Source organism: Loxodonta africana, chromosome X (genome assembly GCF_030014295.1).
Source record: "Loxodonta africana isolate mLoxAfr1 chromosome X, mLoxAfr1.hap2, whole genome shotgun sequence".
NCBI classification, from domain to species: Eukaryota; Metazoa; Chordata; class Mammalia; order Proboscidea; family Elephantidae; genus Loxodonta; species Loxodonta africana.
The window spans coordinates 35,632,355-35,646,019 of NC_087369.1; the positions used below are offsets into that span (position 1 = coordinate 35,632,355).

Sequence of the window (13,665 nt, forward strand, 5' to 3'; positions counted from 1 at the left end):
ATTTCATAGAGGGTTGTTGGGAGAATGAAGTAAGCCAATGTATATAAAGTGATTAGCACAGTTTTGGACACGTAGTAAGCACTTAATAAATATTAGTTAGTACTAACATTAGGGTTATTTTTAGTTTTACCATATGTCATTCAGGAAATGGCAGGGGAAATTACAGCTTTGGCAATCTTAATCTGTGTTACGAACTTCACACTGAAATTGCACCAATATATATAATTAAATTCCTAAAGGCACATAACACAAAAGCATCAGTTTAGTTAGACAATGAGCAAGCCATAATGTACTTTTAGATGGACCATTCAAAAGAAAAAGGATCATTTCCGAAGTTTGATAAAGATAGCAACTATAATACAATCTTTTTTGTTTGATTGTTTTTGGTGTTTAAAACATGTAAATATTTCAAAAAATCCAATTGTCTAGTTTTCTCCTTTATACAATTTCCTTTGGCAATTCTTTTTTTTTTTTATATAAAGCCCTTTGATTTTTTAAGAGCTATTAAACTCTAACCTTTCTTGCCATTACTTTAGGATTCTCTTAGGTTTTAAGACTATTTCTCATTTGCCAATTGGCAGAGTTCTCTTGCACTAATCTAAGCATCTCTTCTCTCCTCATTTAACTCAACGATCCAGTGCAAACTCCTTTTCCCTGCGAACTCCTCCTCACCGGTCAACCACTTTGGTCTCTGATCTCCCTTATCTGCTAGATTCATAATATCCTACATTTATTGAGAGGGAAAAATGTAGCAGAACATACAGAGTACCTTATGGACAAGACCAGGGTCTTTAGAATAACCATATGGATTGTATATTCACATAGGCCAGGAATTAGAAAAACGAGCATTAGAAAGTCCTAATTTACTATGTTCATCCATTGCTGAAATTCTTAGTGCTAACAAGTAATTTGTGAAAGTATTTTTATCCATATAGATGGTGCTTCCAATGGAAAAAAAAAAAGTAATGATAAATCAAAAAACCTGTTGCCGGCAAGTTGCTTCAGACTCCCAACGACCTTATAAGACAAAGTAGGACTGTCCCATAGGGTTCCCAAAAAGGGGCTGATGGATTCGAATTGCCAACCTTCTGGCTAGCAGCCAAGCTCTTAACCACTATGCCACCACTATGATGATGAGATTTTAACTTATATGGCAAAAATGTTGAAAAGCCACAAAGGATTTTTACAGTCCTAACATCAGCATCATCAGAAAAGACTGAAGTTGTCAAGGATTTCATTTTACTTGGATCCACAATCAATACCCATGGAAGCAGCAGTCAAGAAATCAAACGACACATTGCGTTGGGCAAATCTGCTGCAAAGGACCTCTTCAAAGTATTGAAAAGTAAAGAGGCCACCTTGAAGACTAAGGTGAGCCTGACCCAAGCCATGGTATTTTCAATCGCATCATATGCATGTGAAAGCTGAACAATGAATAAGGAAGACCGAAGAAGAATTGATGCCTTTGAATTGTGGTGTTGGTGAAGAATATTGAATATACCATGGACTGCCAAAAGAACGGACAAATCTGTCTTGGAGGAAGTACAACCAGAATGCTCCTTAGAAGCAAGGATGGTGACACTGAGTCTTACATATTTTGGACATGTTGTCGGGAAGGATCAGTCCCTGGAGAGGGACACCATGCTTGGCAAAGTACAGCGTCAGCAGAAAAGAGGAAGACGCTCAACGAGGAGGATTGACACAGCGGCTTCAACAGTGAGCTCAAGCATAACAATGATTGGGAGGATGGCGCAGGACCGGGCAGTGTTTCGTTCTGTTGTGCATAGGGTTGCTATGAGTCGGAATCGACTCGACGGCACCTAACAACAACATAATTATCATCATCAGAAGTAATGATAAACCAAAACCAAACCCATTGCCGTCGAGTCAATTCCGACTCATAGCGACCTTATAGGACAGAGTAGAACTGCCTCTTAGGGTTTCCAAGGTGTTGGATTCGAACTGCCGACCTTTTGGTTAGCAGCTATAGCTCTTAACTACTGATGATGATAATGATAGGACTGTAAAATCCTGTGTGGCTTTCTAACATTCTCGACATATAAATTAAAATCTTTTCCTCATGGTGGCTCAGGTCCTTTGAAAAAGTAGCTGCGACAGAGACTGGCTAAATGTTCGCCAATCCTATTTACTCTTTCAGAATTTAAGTTGGGAACAAGCTCTGGCTAATGGGATGTGGGTAGAAGTGGTATACATACATAATTTCCAGGCCTGGCCATAAAACCCCATAGGTTGACTGACCACATTCTCTCTTCCCCTTCTGCAGTTACATTAAATAAAAAAAAAGGCAGCCATATATTTAAAAGGATAGCTTCACAAAATTACAAAAGCATGCATCCCCATGTCACCATCTGGGAGAGAACTCCTAAGAAGGGCTTTTCAACCTCCATTGAACTGTGGCATAACTAAGAAATTAACCTTCATTGTGTTAAGCTATTGAGATTCTAGGGTTTCTTTACTACCTTTTTTTTTTTTTAGCACAGTCTAACATGATAATTCAGAAATGGAAGCCACTTTGCCCAAGGAACTATTTAAGTTTCTCTTTAGATGGCATGACCAACTTGAGATTCTGATACTTTTTTAGCCGAAGGCTTTCTCTATCGGAAAAAAAAAAATCTATGCAGGCCTCTGCTCAAGTACTCAATCTGATCAAATTCCTACCATGTTGCTCTCCACTTAAAATCCCTTAAAGGGGTCACACTGTCTAGTACTTAGGGTCTTTCAAAAGTGACCCCCCCCCCAAAAGGATGAAATGCATCATGTATGGCACTTGATACAACATAGTCGCTCAACCAATTTTACTTCCTTTCCTTTTTCCCTGTCTTTCATTTTGAAGAGTTCTAGACTATTAAATTGACAGATATTTGATAGAGTTGTGGGGGAAAGAGGAGAAGAAAAAGAAGGAAGATACAGAATAGGAGAGAGTTGGGCCTCCAGAGGATGGGAGCAGAAAGTGAGATTATACCTTATCCCCTGCCTTATCCTTACAATCACCTCCTTCCTTCTCCATTTAGGGCCCCTCTTTTTTTTTTTTAATAAAGTAAGAAGGAGTAGACCTGCTAATTTTTATAGGAAGGAATTAAGCCCAACTTGTTGACTACATGCTACTCCATAAGTATGTACTTCAACTTTGAAGTGATTTAAAAAAGATGGTGCAATGTGAAAACCAGCCCACTAAATCTAGATTGTTAGACACAAGTAATGTTAAGATTGATTTTAGCCATCAGTTTTTCTCTAAGCTCTACTTTACTCTTATGGAAAAAGTCTATTGTTCATTTCAGCTTAAATATAATTTCCCTTTAATACATTTACATTATAAATTACTGAATTTCAAAGCACAGTATAATTTCATTGATGGTTAACAGTTTTTTTTTTTTTAATTTTAAGAACATATCTTTGATACTAACCTTGGTTTCTGTGATTTTCTTTTGGATTGCATCCATTGTATAGGGACCCTCCTTCCATGACTCTAACTTGGCTCTGGCCTGCCCCAAGACCTGCTCAGCTTCTTCCTTTGCTTCCAGCCATTGTGTTGAATCCTTTAACATTTCATTCAACTGTTGCCTTCGGGTCTGAAGGTGTTCCTGTACTTCATCCCACTGACTCTGAATTCTTTCAACTGGAAAATAAAAGGAGTAATGAATATATAGTAGTAAATGCTAAGTGTGGAGAATTCACTGGAAATTTAAAATCCATATTATCTCACATCTTATATTGTTCATTAAAAAACGTTGTTCCTTGTGTTATACCTAGGACTATGACATTAGGATTCCCTACTATTCTCAGCTAGCCAACATCTGTTTCTGTTAAATTATCTTCCTGAAGGTGACCTAGATCATCAGTATTATATCTAAAAATGTATCTTTGCCTATTCTTAATCACTAGAGACAAAAATGGATCATCGTTTAGAAAGGTACTATAGCCAAATGTCCATATCTCCTTGCTCTTACCACTTCAGCGTCTGACAGCCTCACTTCCAACTGCCAGCATTCATATTTAATTGCCTGAGGACTTTCAGTTGCCACTAGATTCTGTTTACCATCTAAGTGATAGGCTAGAAGACCCAGGGAATTGATGGCCACCCCCTTGTGCCCCAGGAGCCATCTGTAACCAATGACTGATGGGAATCTGGGTATGAATACTCCAGCTCCACTGAACCTAGGGAAGAAAACTCTGAGGCATTACCTCAGAGTTTACAAGGGCTTCCAAATTTTCCTCAGTGGAATAAAGCTCCAGTGGCCCACAGTGGTGGCTGGCTTGGTAATAATCCTTTACTGGCTGCCTTGCCTTCCCTGTCTCACTTCCCTATTCCTCTGCTGATGTTTCTTTTGCCTCCCAAGTAAGCTACTTGCAGTCAAAACCTTTTTCCCAGGGTCTTCTAGGGGAACTCGAGGGCAGATAAGAATACGCGAAGCTTCTTGTAACAACATATTAAAATTTATGCCAGGTACATTCTGTAAGTAAGACTGGCTAATATTGAGGCTATTTTTGGTATCATTGTGAGTCTAATACGGTTGTCTTATAGATTCTTCTCAGAATGATTTATTTTAGAATATAGAAAATAAACAGGACCACATTCTTCTTTTCTGAACAACTTCTTTAAGCTGATTTTGTGAAAGAAAAATGTCAGAGGAAACAAGTAATGAAATCACCATCTACTTCATCCCTTAAGCGAGAAAACTGACAGACATTCTGATTACAACACCATATGTAATCAGTTACTAAGCTCTCTCATATACAACTTATCCCCTCTTTCCTCAATGCCATGGCAAAGCTCTATCATTTTTTGCCTACGCTTCTGCAATAGCCTCTATATAGTCCCCTTACTTCAAGTCTCTGTTTCCCAATGTAATTTCTGTACTGTAGACAGAGTAATAATTAATATAAATCTTATCACCCCACTAACTCATTTAAAACCCTTGCCACCCTACTGCTTCTGGAATATCTTAGCTTGACATACATATTCCTCTGTGATCTGGCCTGGTTTATCTGAGAGTTTTATTTACGGAGGAACAAATTATAACACAAGCAGCGTGTAGGAAAACCCCTAAAGAGAATGCAAGGACCTGAGCCTTGTAGCAGTGGAGCTGTTACCACATCTAGGCCTAAAGGATGATGAGGGGAGAGAGAAGTGGCCAGAAGCAGAGGCTCATGAGGAGAAACCACCTGGAGAAAGGCAGTAATCTTTCATCAAAGTACACAGTCAGCCTGAGGCAACCTCACAGGGAGAGAAGTAGGAGAATAAATATCCTTATCTCACTCTCCTCCTTCTCTTCAATAGCCTACTAGGGCTCCCCAGTGGCTAAACCAACTGGAAGCCAGAGGGCATGGGAGCCCAAAGATGGTACAGGTCAACCTCCCACAGCAGAGAGCAGAGTAGAGAAGGATAAAGATTGGCTGTGGAGGGACAAACAAAACGCATACAGCACAGTACCTGAGGCTGTGCTTCTTATTTCGTGGTTCAGGGTCAGTCCTTCTTAATTAACCCTGTTGTTGCCTCCATAAAGTTATTAGAAGTTATGAGTTATATGAGTACTTAAAATATTTTATAAGTAAGCATAAAGACTAGACAAACCCTATACGACTTGTGATTGTGACAAGAAGTCAAGAATTTGGTGCCCAGAGTATGTAAAACCAAGTGATTGGCACTTATTATGTTGTTGTTGTTAGATGCAGTTGGTTCCAACTCATAGCGACCCTATGTACAACAGAATGAAACACTATCTGGTCCTGCACCATCCTCACAATGGTTGCTATGTCTGAGTCCATTGTTGTAGCCACTGTGTCAATCCATCTCATCAAGGGTATTCCTCTTTTTTGCTGACTTTACCAAGTATGATGCCCTTCCCCAGGGACTGGTCCCTCCTGATAACATGTCCAAAGTATCTGAGATGAAGACTCACTATCCCCGGTTCTAAGAAGCATTCTGGCTGTACTTCTCCCAAGACAGATTTGTTCGTTTTTCTGGCAGTCCTTGGTATATCCAATATTCTTCACCAACATACAATTCTAATTTATCAATTCTTCTTCAGTCTTTCTTATCCGTTGTCCAGCTTTTGCATGCATATTAGGTGACTGTAAATATCATGGCTTGGGTCATGTGCACCTTAGTCCTCAAAGTGACATCTTTCTTTTTAACACTTTTAAGAGGACTTTTGCAGCAGATTTGTCCATTGCAATATGTCATTTGATTTCTTGACTGCTGCTTCCATGGACATTGATTGTGGATCCAAGTACAAAGAAATCATTTACAACTTGAATATTTTCTGTTTATCAGGATGTTTCTTATTGGTACAGTTGTGAGGATTTTTGTTTTCTTTACATTGAGATATAATCCATACTGAAGGCTGTATGTAGTCTATGATCTTCAACAGTAAGTGCTTCAAGTCTTTGCTTTCAGCAAGCAAGGTTGTGTCATCTGCATATCACAGGTTATTAATGAGTCTTCCTCCAATCCTGATGCTGCATTCTTCTTCACACAGTCCATGTCCTTGGACGATTTGCTCAGCATAAGGATGGAATATGTAAGGTGAAAGGATCCAACCATGACACACACCTTTGCTGATTTTAAATCATGCAGTATCACATTGTTCTACTAGAATGACTGCCTCTTATTCTATGTACAGGTTCCTCATGAACACAATTAAGTGTTCTGGAATTCCCATTCTTCACAATGTTATTCATAATTTGTTATTATCTACACAGTCAAATGCCTTTGCATAGTCAATAAAATACAGGTAAACATCTTTCTAGTATTCTCTGCTTTCAGCCAAGATCCATCTGACATCAGCAATGATATCCCTCATTCCACATCCTCTTCAGAATTGGGCTTAAATTTCTGGCAGTTGCTTACTGATGTACTGCTTCAACTGCCTTTGAACTATCTTCAGCAAAATTTTACTTGCATGTGATATTAATGATATTGCTCAATAATTTCCACATGCTGTTAGATCACCTTTCTTTGGAATGAATACAAATATGGATCTCTTTCAGTCAGTTGGCCAGGTAGCTGTCTTCCAAATTTCTTGACATGGATGAGTAAATACCTCCAGCATTGCATCCATTTATTGAAACATCTCAGTTTGTATTCTGTCAATTCCTGGAGCCTTGTTTTTTTTACCAGTGCCTTCATTGCAGCTTGAACTTCTTCCTTCAATACCATCAGTTCTGGGGCAGAGTCAAGAGGGCAAACTAGTCAGAGGCTTCCGCTGATCCCTCTTACAACAAAGACCCCAAAAAACAAGTGAATCAGTTATATGTATGACAAGCTAGGAACCCTGAGCATCAGAGGCAAAATTATGGAATCGGTCTGAGTGATGGGGGAGGGAGAGATGGTGCAGAGGCAGTGATGAGTTGTCAGGCTCGCACAGCACCTCAGCTCCAGTTCCTTGGCATGACTGCAGTGGGGCTGATAATAGTTTCCTGGGACATGGCAGCTTCAGCGAAAGAAGGCAAGCAGAGTGGTGCACCCCTGACCCTGTGGCGTGTATACAGCAGGGCTGGCCGTGGCGTTTGGGGAGCAGCTGCTTCAGTGAAAGAAGGCAAGTGCAGGATGCAGCCTTCATCCCCTGGGCCAATCTCAGTGGGGACCCAGCCAGCGCACACAGGCTACACACGCCTCTGGGATCTGAGATAAAACAGTGCTCTTGGGCATAAGATAAGTGATTTTATCGAATTTACTGCATGGATCTAAGGATCTAATAGCTCCTTCTTTTGAAATAACTCTTCCTATCTATCTGAGGAAACCCTGGTGGCATAGTGGGTAAGTGCTACGGCTGCTAGCAGAAGTTGGCAGTTCGAATCCCGCCAGGTGATCCTTGGAAACTTTATGGGGGCAGTTCTACTCTGTTCTATAGGGTTGCTATGAGTTGGAATCGACTCAATGGCAGTGGGTTTGGTTTTGGTTTTTTATCTATCTGATCCCTCCTCCCTCTGCCCCAGCCAGCTTCATTAACAGTTGATTTCCCTGGGCCTGAGATAAGATCTGCTGCACTTCCTGAGCCATTCTCCTGGCCTGGGAGAAGGAACAAATTAACAAACGGGGAAAAATACTCTGCCAACTCCCCTAATCTGGCGGCTCAGAGCAGAAGCGGCTCCAGTCCAGGCACAAGTGATCTACAGACTTTGTCTTTCACCCCTGCATGGATCCAGGTAGGCATTATATTGCAAGCGAAATCTGCTTGAGGTCTGACTGTAACTGTTTCAGCTGTGCAGTGGAGAGGTCTGATACCGCTCTGCCTATAAAACAGGGCCTTTACCTACCCACAGCAGGGGCCTGAGGTCTGGAGGCTCCAACCATGCCACCTAGCCAACCGCGAAAGGGGTCCAAGGATAGTGGTGCTTACCAGTCCTTACAAGTACAAGCACTGGGTCCCTAAGGTACAGCTGCAGAGCCCACCGACCAGAGCGCTCTAGAGAACAGAGATGCGTCTTCCTCAACGACACCTGGGGGAAGGCTGTCAGCCTCTTGCCTTCCTCAGAGTGAGACCCCCTGCCACTACCAGAAACTAGTGCATACACCCATTACCACTGCTCCTCTAAGGTAGTAGGTGAAAGCCTATGCCACACACTAGGTGATCAACTATCAGGAAACCTGAGCTGAATCTATACAAGAATAGTGAAAGAACTCCTAGGCTCCTATATCTGGTAACAGCTCTAGCCATCTGGTACAGGACATTAGTGTTTCAAAGTTTCCAATAATCAAGTTAGCTTATTCTGGTAGCCTATTTGGGCATATCAAAAAAAAAAAAAAAAAAAAAGCAAGAAACTAGGACACAGTGAGCAAACATAAAATAAATTAATACAATAACTTATAGATGACTTGGAGACAACAGTTGATACCAAATAATATAAAGAAGCAGACCATGCTTCCTTCAACAAACTCCTAAAACAAAGACTCAAGAACTCTCCTAGATGAAGATGTATTCCTGGAATTGCTAGATGTAGAATATACATCTGATTGGTATACAGAACTCCTCAAGACATCAGGAACGACATCAGGAATGAGATCAGGCAATATGTAGAACAAGCCAAGGAATACACAGATAAAGCAGCTGAAGAAATTAAAAGGGTTATTCAAGAACATAATGAAAAATCAAATAAGCTGCAAGAATCCACAGAGAGACAGCAATCAGAAATTCAGAAGATAACAATAAAATTACAGAATTAGACAACTCAATAGAAAGTCAGAGGAGCAGAATTGAGGAACTGGAATGCAGAATTAATGAGGATGAAGATAAAACAATTGGCAACAATATATTTGAAGAAAAATCAGATAAAAGAATTAAAAAAAATGAAGAAACTCTAAGAATCATGTGGGACTCCTCTATTGAGAAGAATAACTTGTGAGTGACTGAAATACCAGAACAGGGAGGGATAACATAAAATACAGAGAGATTCATTGAAGATTTGTTGGCAGAAAATTTCCCTGACATCATGAAAGATGAAAGGATATTTATTGAAGATGCTCATGGAACCCCATACAAGCCAGATCCCAAAAGAAAGTCACCAAGACATATTATCAAACTTGCCAAAACCAAAGATAAAGAGAAAATTTGAAGAGCAGCCAGGAATAAGCGAAGTCACCTACAAAGGAGAATCAATAAGTATAAGTTCGTGCTACTCAGCAGAAACCATGCCGGCCAGAAGGCAATGGGATGGCATATATAAAGCACTGAAGGAGAAAAACTGTCAGCCAAGAATCATATACCCAGCAAAAGTGTCTCTCAAATGTGAAGGTGAAATTAAGACATTTACAGATAAACAGAAGCTCAGGGAATTTGCAAAAACCAAACAAAAACTACAAGAAATACTAAGAATTCTCTGGTTAGAAAATCAATAATATCAGATACCATCCCAACACTAGAACACAGAACAGAGCAACCAGATATCAACTCAGAAAGGGAAATCACAACAATAAACCAAGGTAAGAAAATGTTCAAAACAGGGAATTAGTGATGTCATTATGTAAAAGATGACATTAAATCAATAAAGAGGGACTAAATAAAGTTTTTTTTTTTTTAAATAAAGTAGGCATAGATCTTCCACATGGAGAGGAAATCAAGGCAATATAGGGAAATACAAGCTAGGTTTAAACTTAGAAAAATAGGGATAAATATTAAGGTAACCACAAAGAAGACTAACAATCTTACACTTCAAAATAAAAAAAATATGATAAACATAAAGACTCAGCAAAACCAAATTCAACCACGATGAAAAACAGGAACACACAATTTACAAAGAAAAACTCAGCACAAAAAGGTGGAAAAATAAAACTGTCAACAACACACAAAAAAAGGCATCAAAATGACAGCACTAAACACATACCTATCTATAATCACGATGAATGTAAGTGGACTAAATGCACCAATAAAGAGAGAGTTGCAGAATGGATAAAAAAACAAAAACAAAAAACATGATCCTACAAGAGATACACCTTAGACTTAAACACACAAACAAACTAAAATTCAAAGGATGGAAAAAAATATATCAAGCAAACAACAACCAAAAAAGAGGAGGAGTGGCTATAATAATTTCTGACAAGAGACTTCAAACCTAAATCTACCACAAAGGATAAGGAAAGACACTATATAATGATTAAAGGGACAATATACCAGGAGGATATTACCGTATTAAATATTTATGCACCCAAAGACAGGGCTTCAAGACACATAAAACAAACTCTATCAGCACTGAAAAGTGAGATAGATAGCTCCACAATAATAGTAGGAAACTACAGCACATCACTTTCAGTGAAGGACAGAACATCCAGAAGAAGCTCAATAAAGACATGGAAGAGCTAAATGCCAAAATTAAGCAACTTGACCTCATAGACGTATACAGAACACTCCACCCAACAGCAAACAAGTATACTTTCTTTTCCAATGCACATGGAATATTCTCTACAACAGACCACATGTTAGGTCATAAAGCAAACCTTAGCAGAATCCAAAACATTGAAATACTACACAGCATCTTCTCTGACCATAAAGCCATAAAACTAGACGTCAGTAACAGAAATATCAGGGAAAAGAAATCAAACACATGGAAACTGAACAACACTTTACTCAAAAATGATTGGATTATAGAAAAATTAAGGATGGAACAAACAAACTCAGTATCCAACGAGAAAGAAAACACTTCCTATCAGAACCTTTGAGACACAGTGAAAGCAGTACTCAGAGGTCAATTTATATCAATAAATGCACACATACAAAAAGAAGAAAGGGCCAAAATCAAAGAATTATCCCTACAACTTAAACAAATAGAAAGACAGCAGCAAAGGAAACCTTTAGGCACCAGAAGAAAGGAAATAATAAAAATTAGAGCAGAATTAAATGAACCAGAAAAGAGAAAAACAATTGAAAGAGTTAACAAGACCAAAAGCTGGTTCTTTGAAAAGATTAGCCAAATCGATAAACCACTGGCCAGACTGACAAAAGAAAAACAGAAGAAGCAAATAACTCAAATAAGAAATAAGATGAGTGATAATTACACGAGACCCAAATGAAATTAAAAGAATCATAACAGAGTACTACGATAAGTTGTACTCCAACAAATTTAAAAACCTAGAGGAAATGGACAAATTTCTAGAAACACACTACCTACCTAAACTAACAGAGACAGAACAACTAAATAAACCTATAACAAAAGAAGAGATTGAAAAAGTAATCAAAACCTCCCAACAAAGAAAATCCCTGGCCCTGACGGTTTCACTGGAGAATTCTACCAAACTTTCAGAGAAGAGTTAACACCACTACTACTAAAGGTATTTCAGAGCATAGAAAAGGATGGAACACTGCCAAACTCATTCTATGAATCCAGCATATCCCTGATACCAAAACCAGGTAAAGACTCCACAAAAAAAGAAAATTACGGACTAATATCCCTCATGAACACTGATGCAAAAATCCTCAACTAAATTCTAGCCAATAGAATTCAACAACATATCAAAACAATTCACCACGACCAAGTGCGATGCATACCTGGCATGCAGGGATGGTTCAACATTAGAAAAACAATCAATGTAATCCATCGCATAAATAAAACAGAAGACAAGAACCACATGATCTTATCAGTTGATACAGAAAAGGCATTTGACAAAGTCCAACACCCATTCATGATAAAAACTCTCAGCAAAATAGGAATAGAAGGAAAATCCCTAAACATTATAAAGGGCATTTATACAAAGCCAACAGCCAACATCGTCCTAAATGGAGAGAGACTGAGACTATTCTCACTGAGAACAGGAACCAGACAAGGATGCCCTTTATCACTACTCTTATTCAACATTGTGCTGGAGGTCCTAGCCAGAGCAGTTAGGCTAGATAAAGAAATAAAGGGCATCCAAACTGGCAAAGAACAAGTAAAAGTATCTCTATTTGCAGATGACATGATCTTATACACAGAAAAACCTCAAGAATCCTTAAGAAAACTACTGAAACTAATAGAAGAGTTCAGCAGAGTATCAGGATACAAGGTAAACATATATAAATCAATTTGATTCCTCTATATCAACAAAGAGAGCGACAAAGAGGAAATCACCAAATCAATACCATTTACAATAGCCCCTAAGAAGATAAAGTACTTAGGAATAAATCTAACCAGAGACATGAAAGAACTATACAAAGAAAACTACAAGACACTACTGCAAGAAACAAAAAGAGACCTATATAAGTGGAAAAACATGCCTTGCTCATGATAAGAAGACTCAACATTGTAATAATGTCTGTTCTGCCCAATGCTATCTATAGATACAATGCAACCCCGATCCAAACACCAGTGACATTTTTTAATGAGATGGAGAAACAAATCACCAACTTCATATGGAAGCGAAAGAGGCCCCGGATAAGTAAAGCATTACTGAAAAAGAAGATCAAAGTGGGAGGCCTCACACTACCTGATTTGATTTTAGAACATGTTATACTGCCACGGTAGTCAAAACAGCCTGCTACTGGTACAACAACAGATATCTAGACCAACGGAACAGAATTGAGAATCCAGACATAAATCCATCCACATATGAGCAGCTGATATTTGACAAAGGCCCAAAGTCAGTTAAATGGGGAAAAGACAGTCTCTTCAACAAAAGGTGCTGGCATAACTAAATATCCACCTGCAAAATAATGACACAAGACCCATACCTCACACCATGCACAAAAAACCAACTCAAAATGGATCAAAAACCAAAATATAAAATCTAAAACAATACACATTATGGAAGAAAAAATAGGGACAATGCTAGGAGCCCTGATGCATGGCATAAACAGTATACAAAACATTACTAGAACTGCACAAACAACAGAAGACAAATTAGATAACTGGGAGCTCCTAAATGTCAAACACCTATGCTCATTCAAAGGCTTCACCAAAACAGTAAAAAAAATTATCTACACATTAGGAAAAAGTTTTTAGTTATGACATTTCTGATCAGCATCTGATCTCTAAAATCTACATGTTACTGCAAAAACTCAACTACAAAAAGACAAATAGTCAACTACAAAAGGACAAGTAGTCAACTACAAAAAGACAAGATAGTCTTTTTAACAAATGGTGCTGGCATAACTGGATATCTACCTACAAAACAATGAAACAAGACCCATACCTCACTCCATGCACAAAAACTAACTCAAAATGGATCAAAGACCT

The 13,665-nt window shown here is 38.7% G+C and overlaps 1 protein-coding gene across 1 annotated transcript in view; it reads right to left on the reverse strand.

Annotated features, from left to right (window-relative positions):
• DMD (dystrophin) overlaps positions 1-13,665 on the reverse strand; it is a 1,889,362-nt gene that overhangs the window by 607,819 nt on the left and 1,267,878 nt on the right. The window contains exon 48 of the mRNA XM_010599731.3: positions 3,426-3,637. Within this exon, the coding sequence (XP_010598033.2) occupies positions 3,426-3,637 (212 nt within the window). The remainder of the gene's footprint in view (positions 1-3,425; positions 3,638-13,665) is intronic.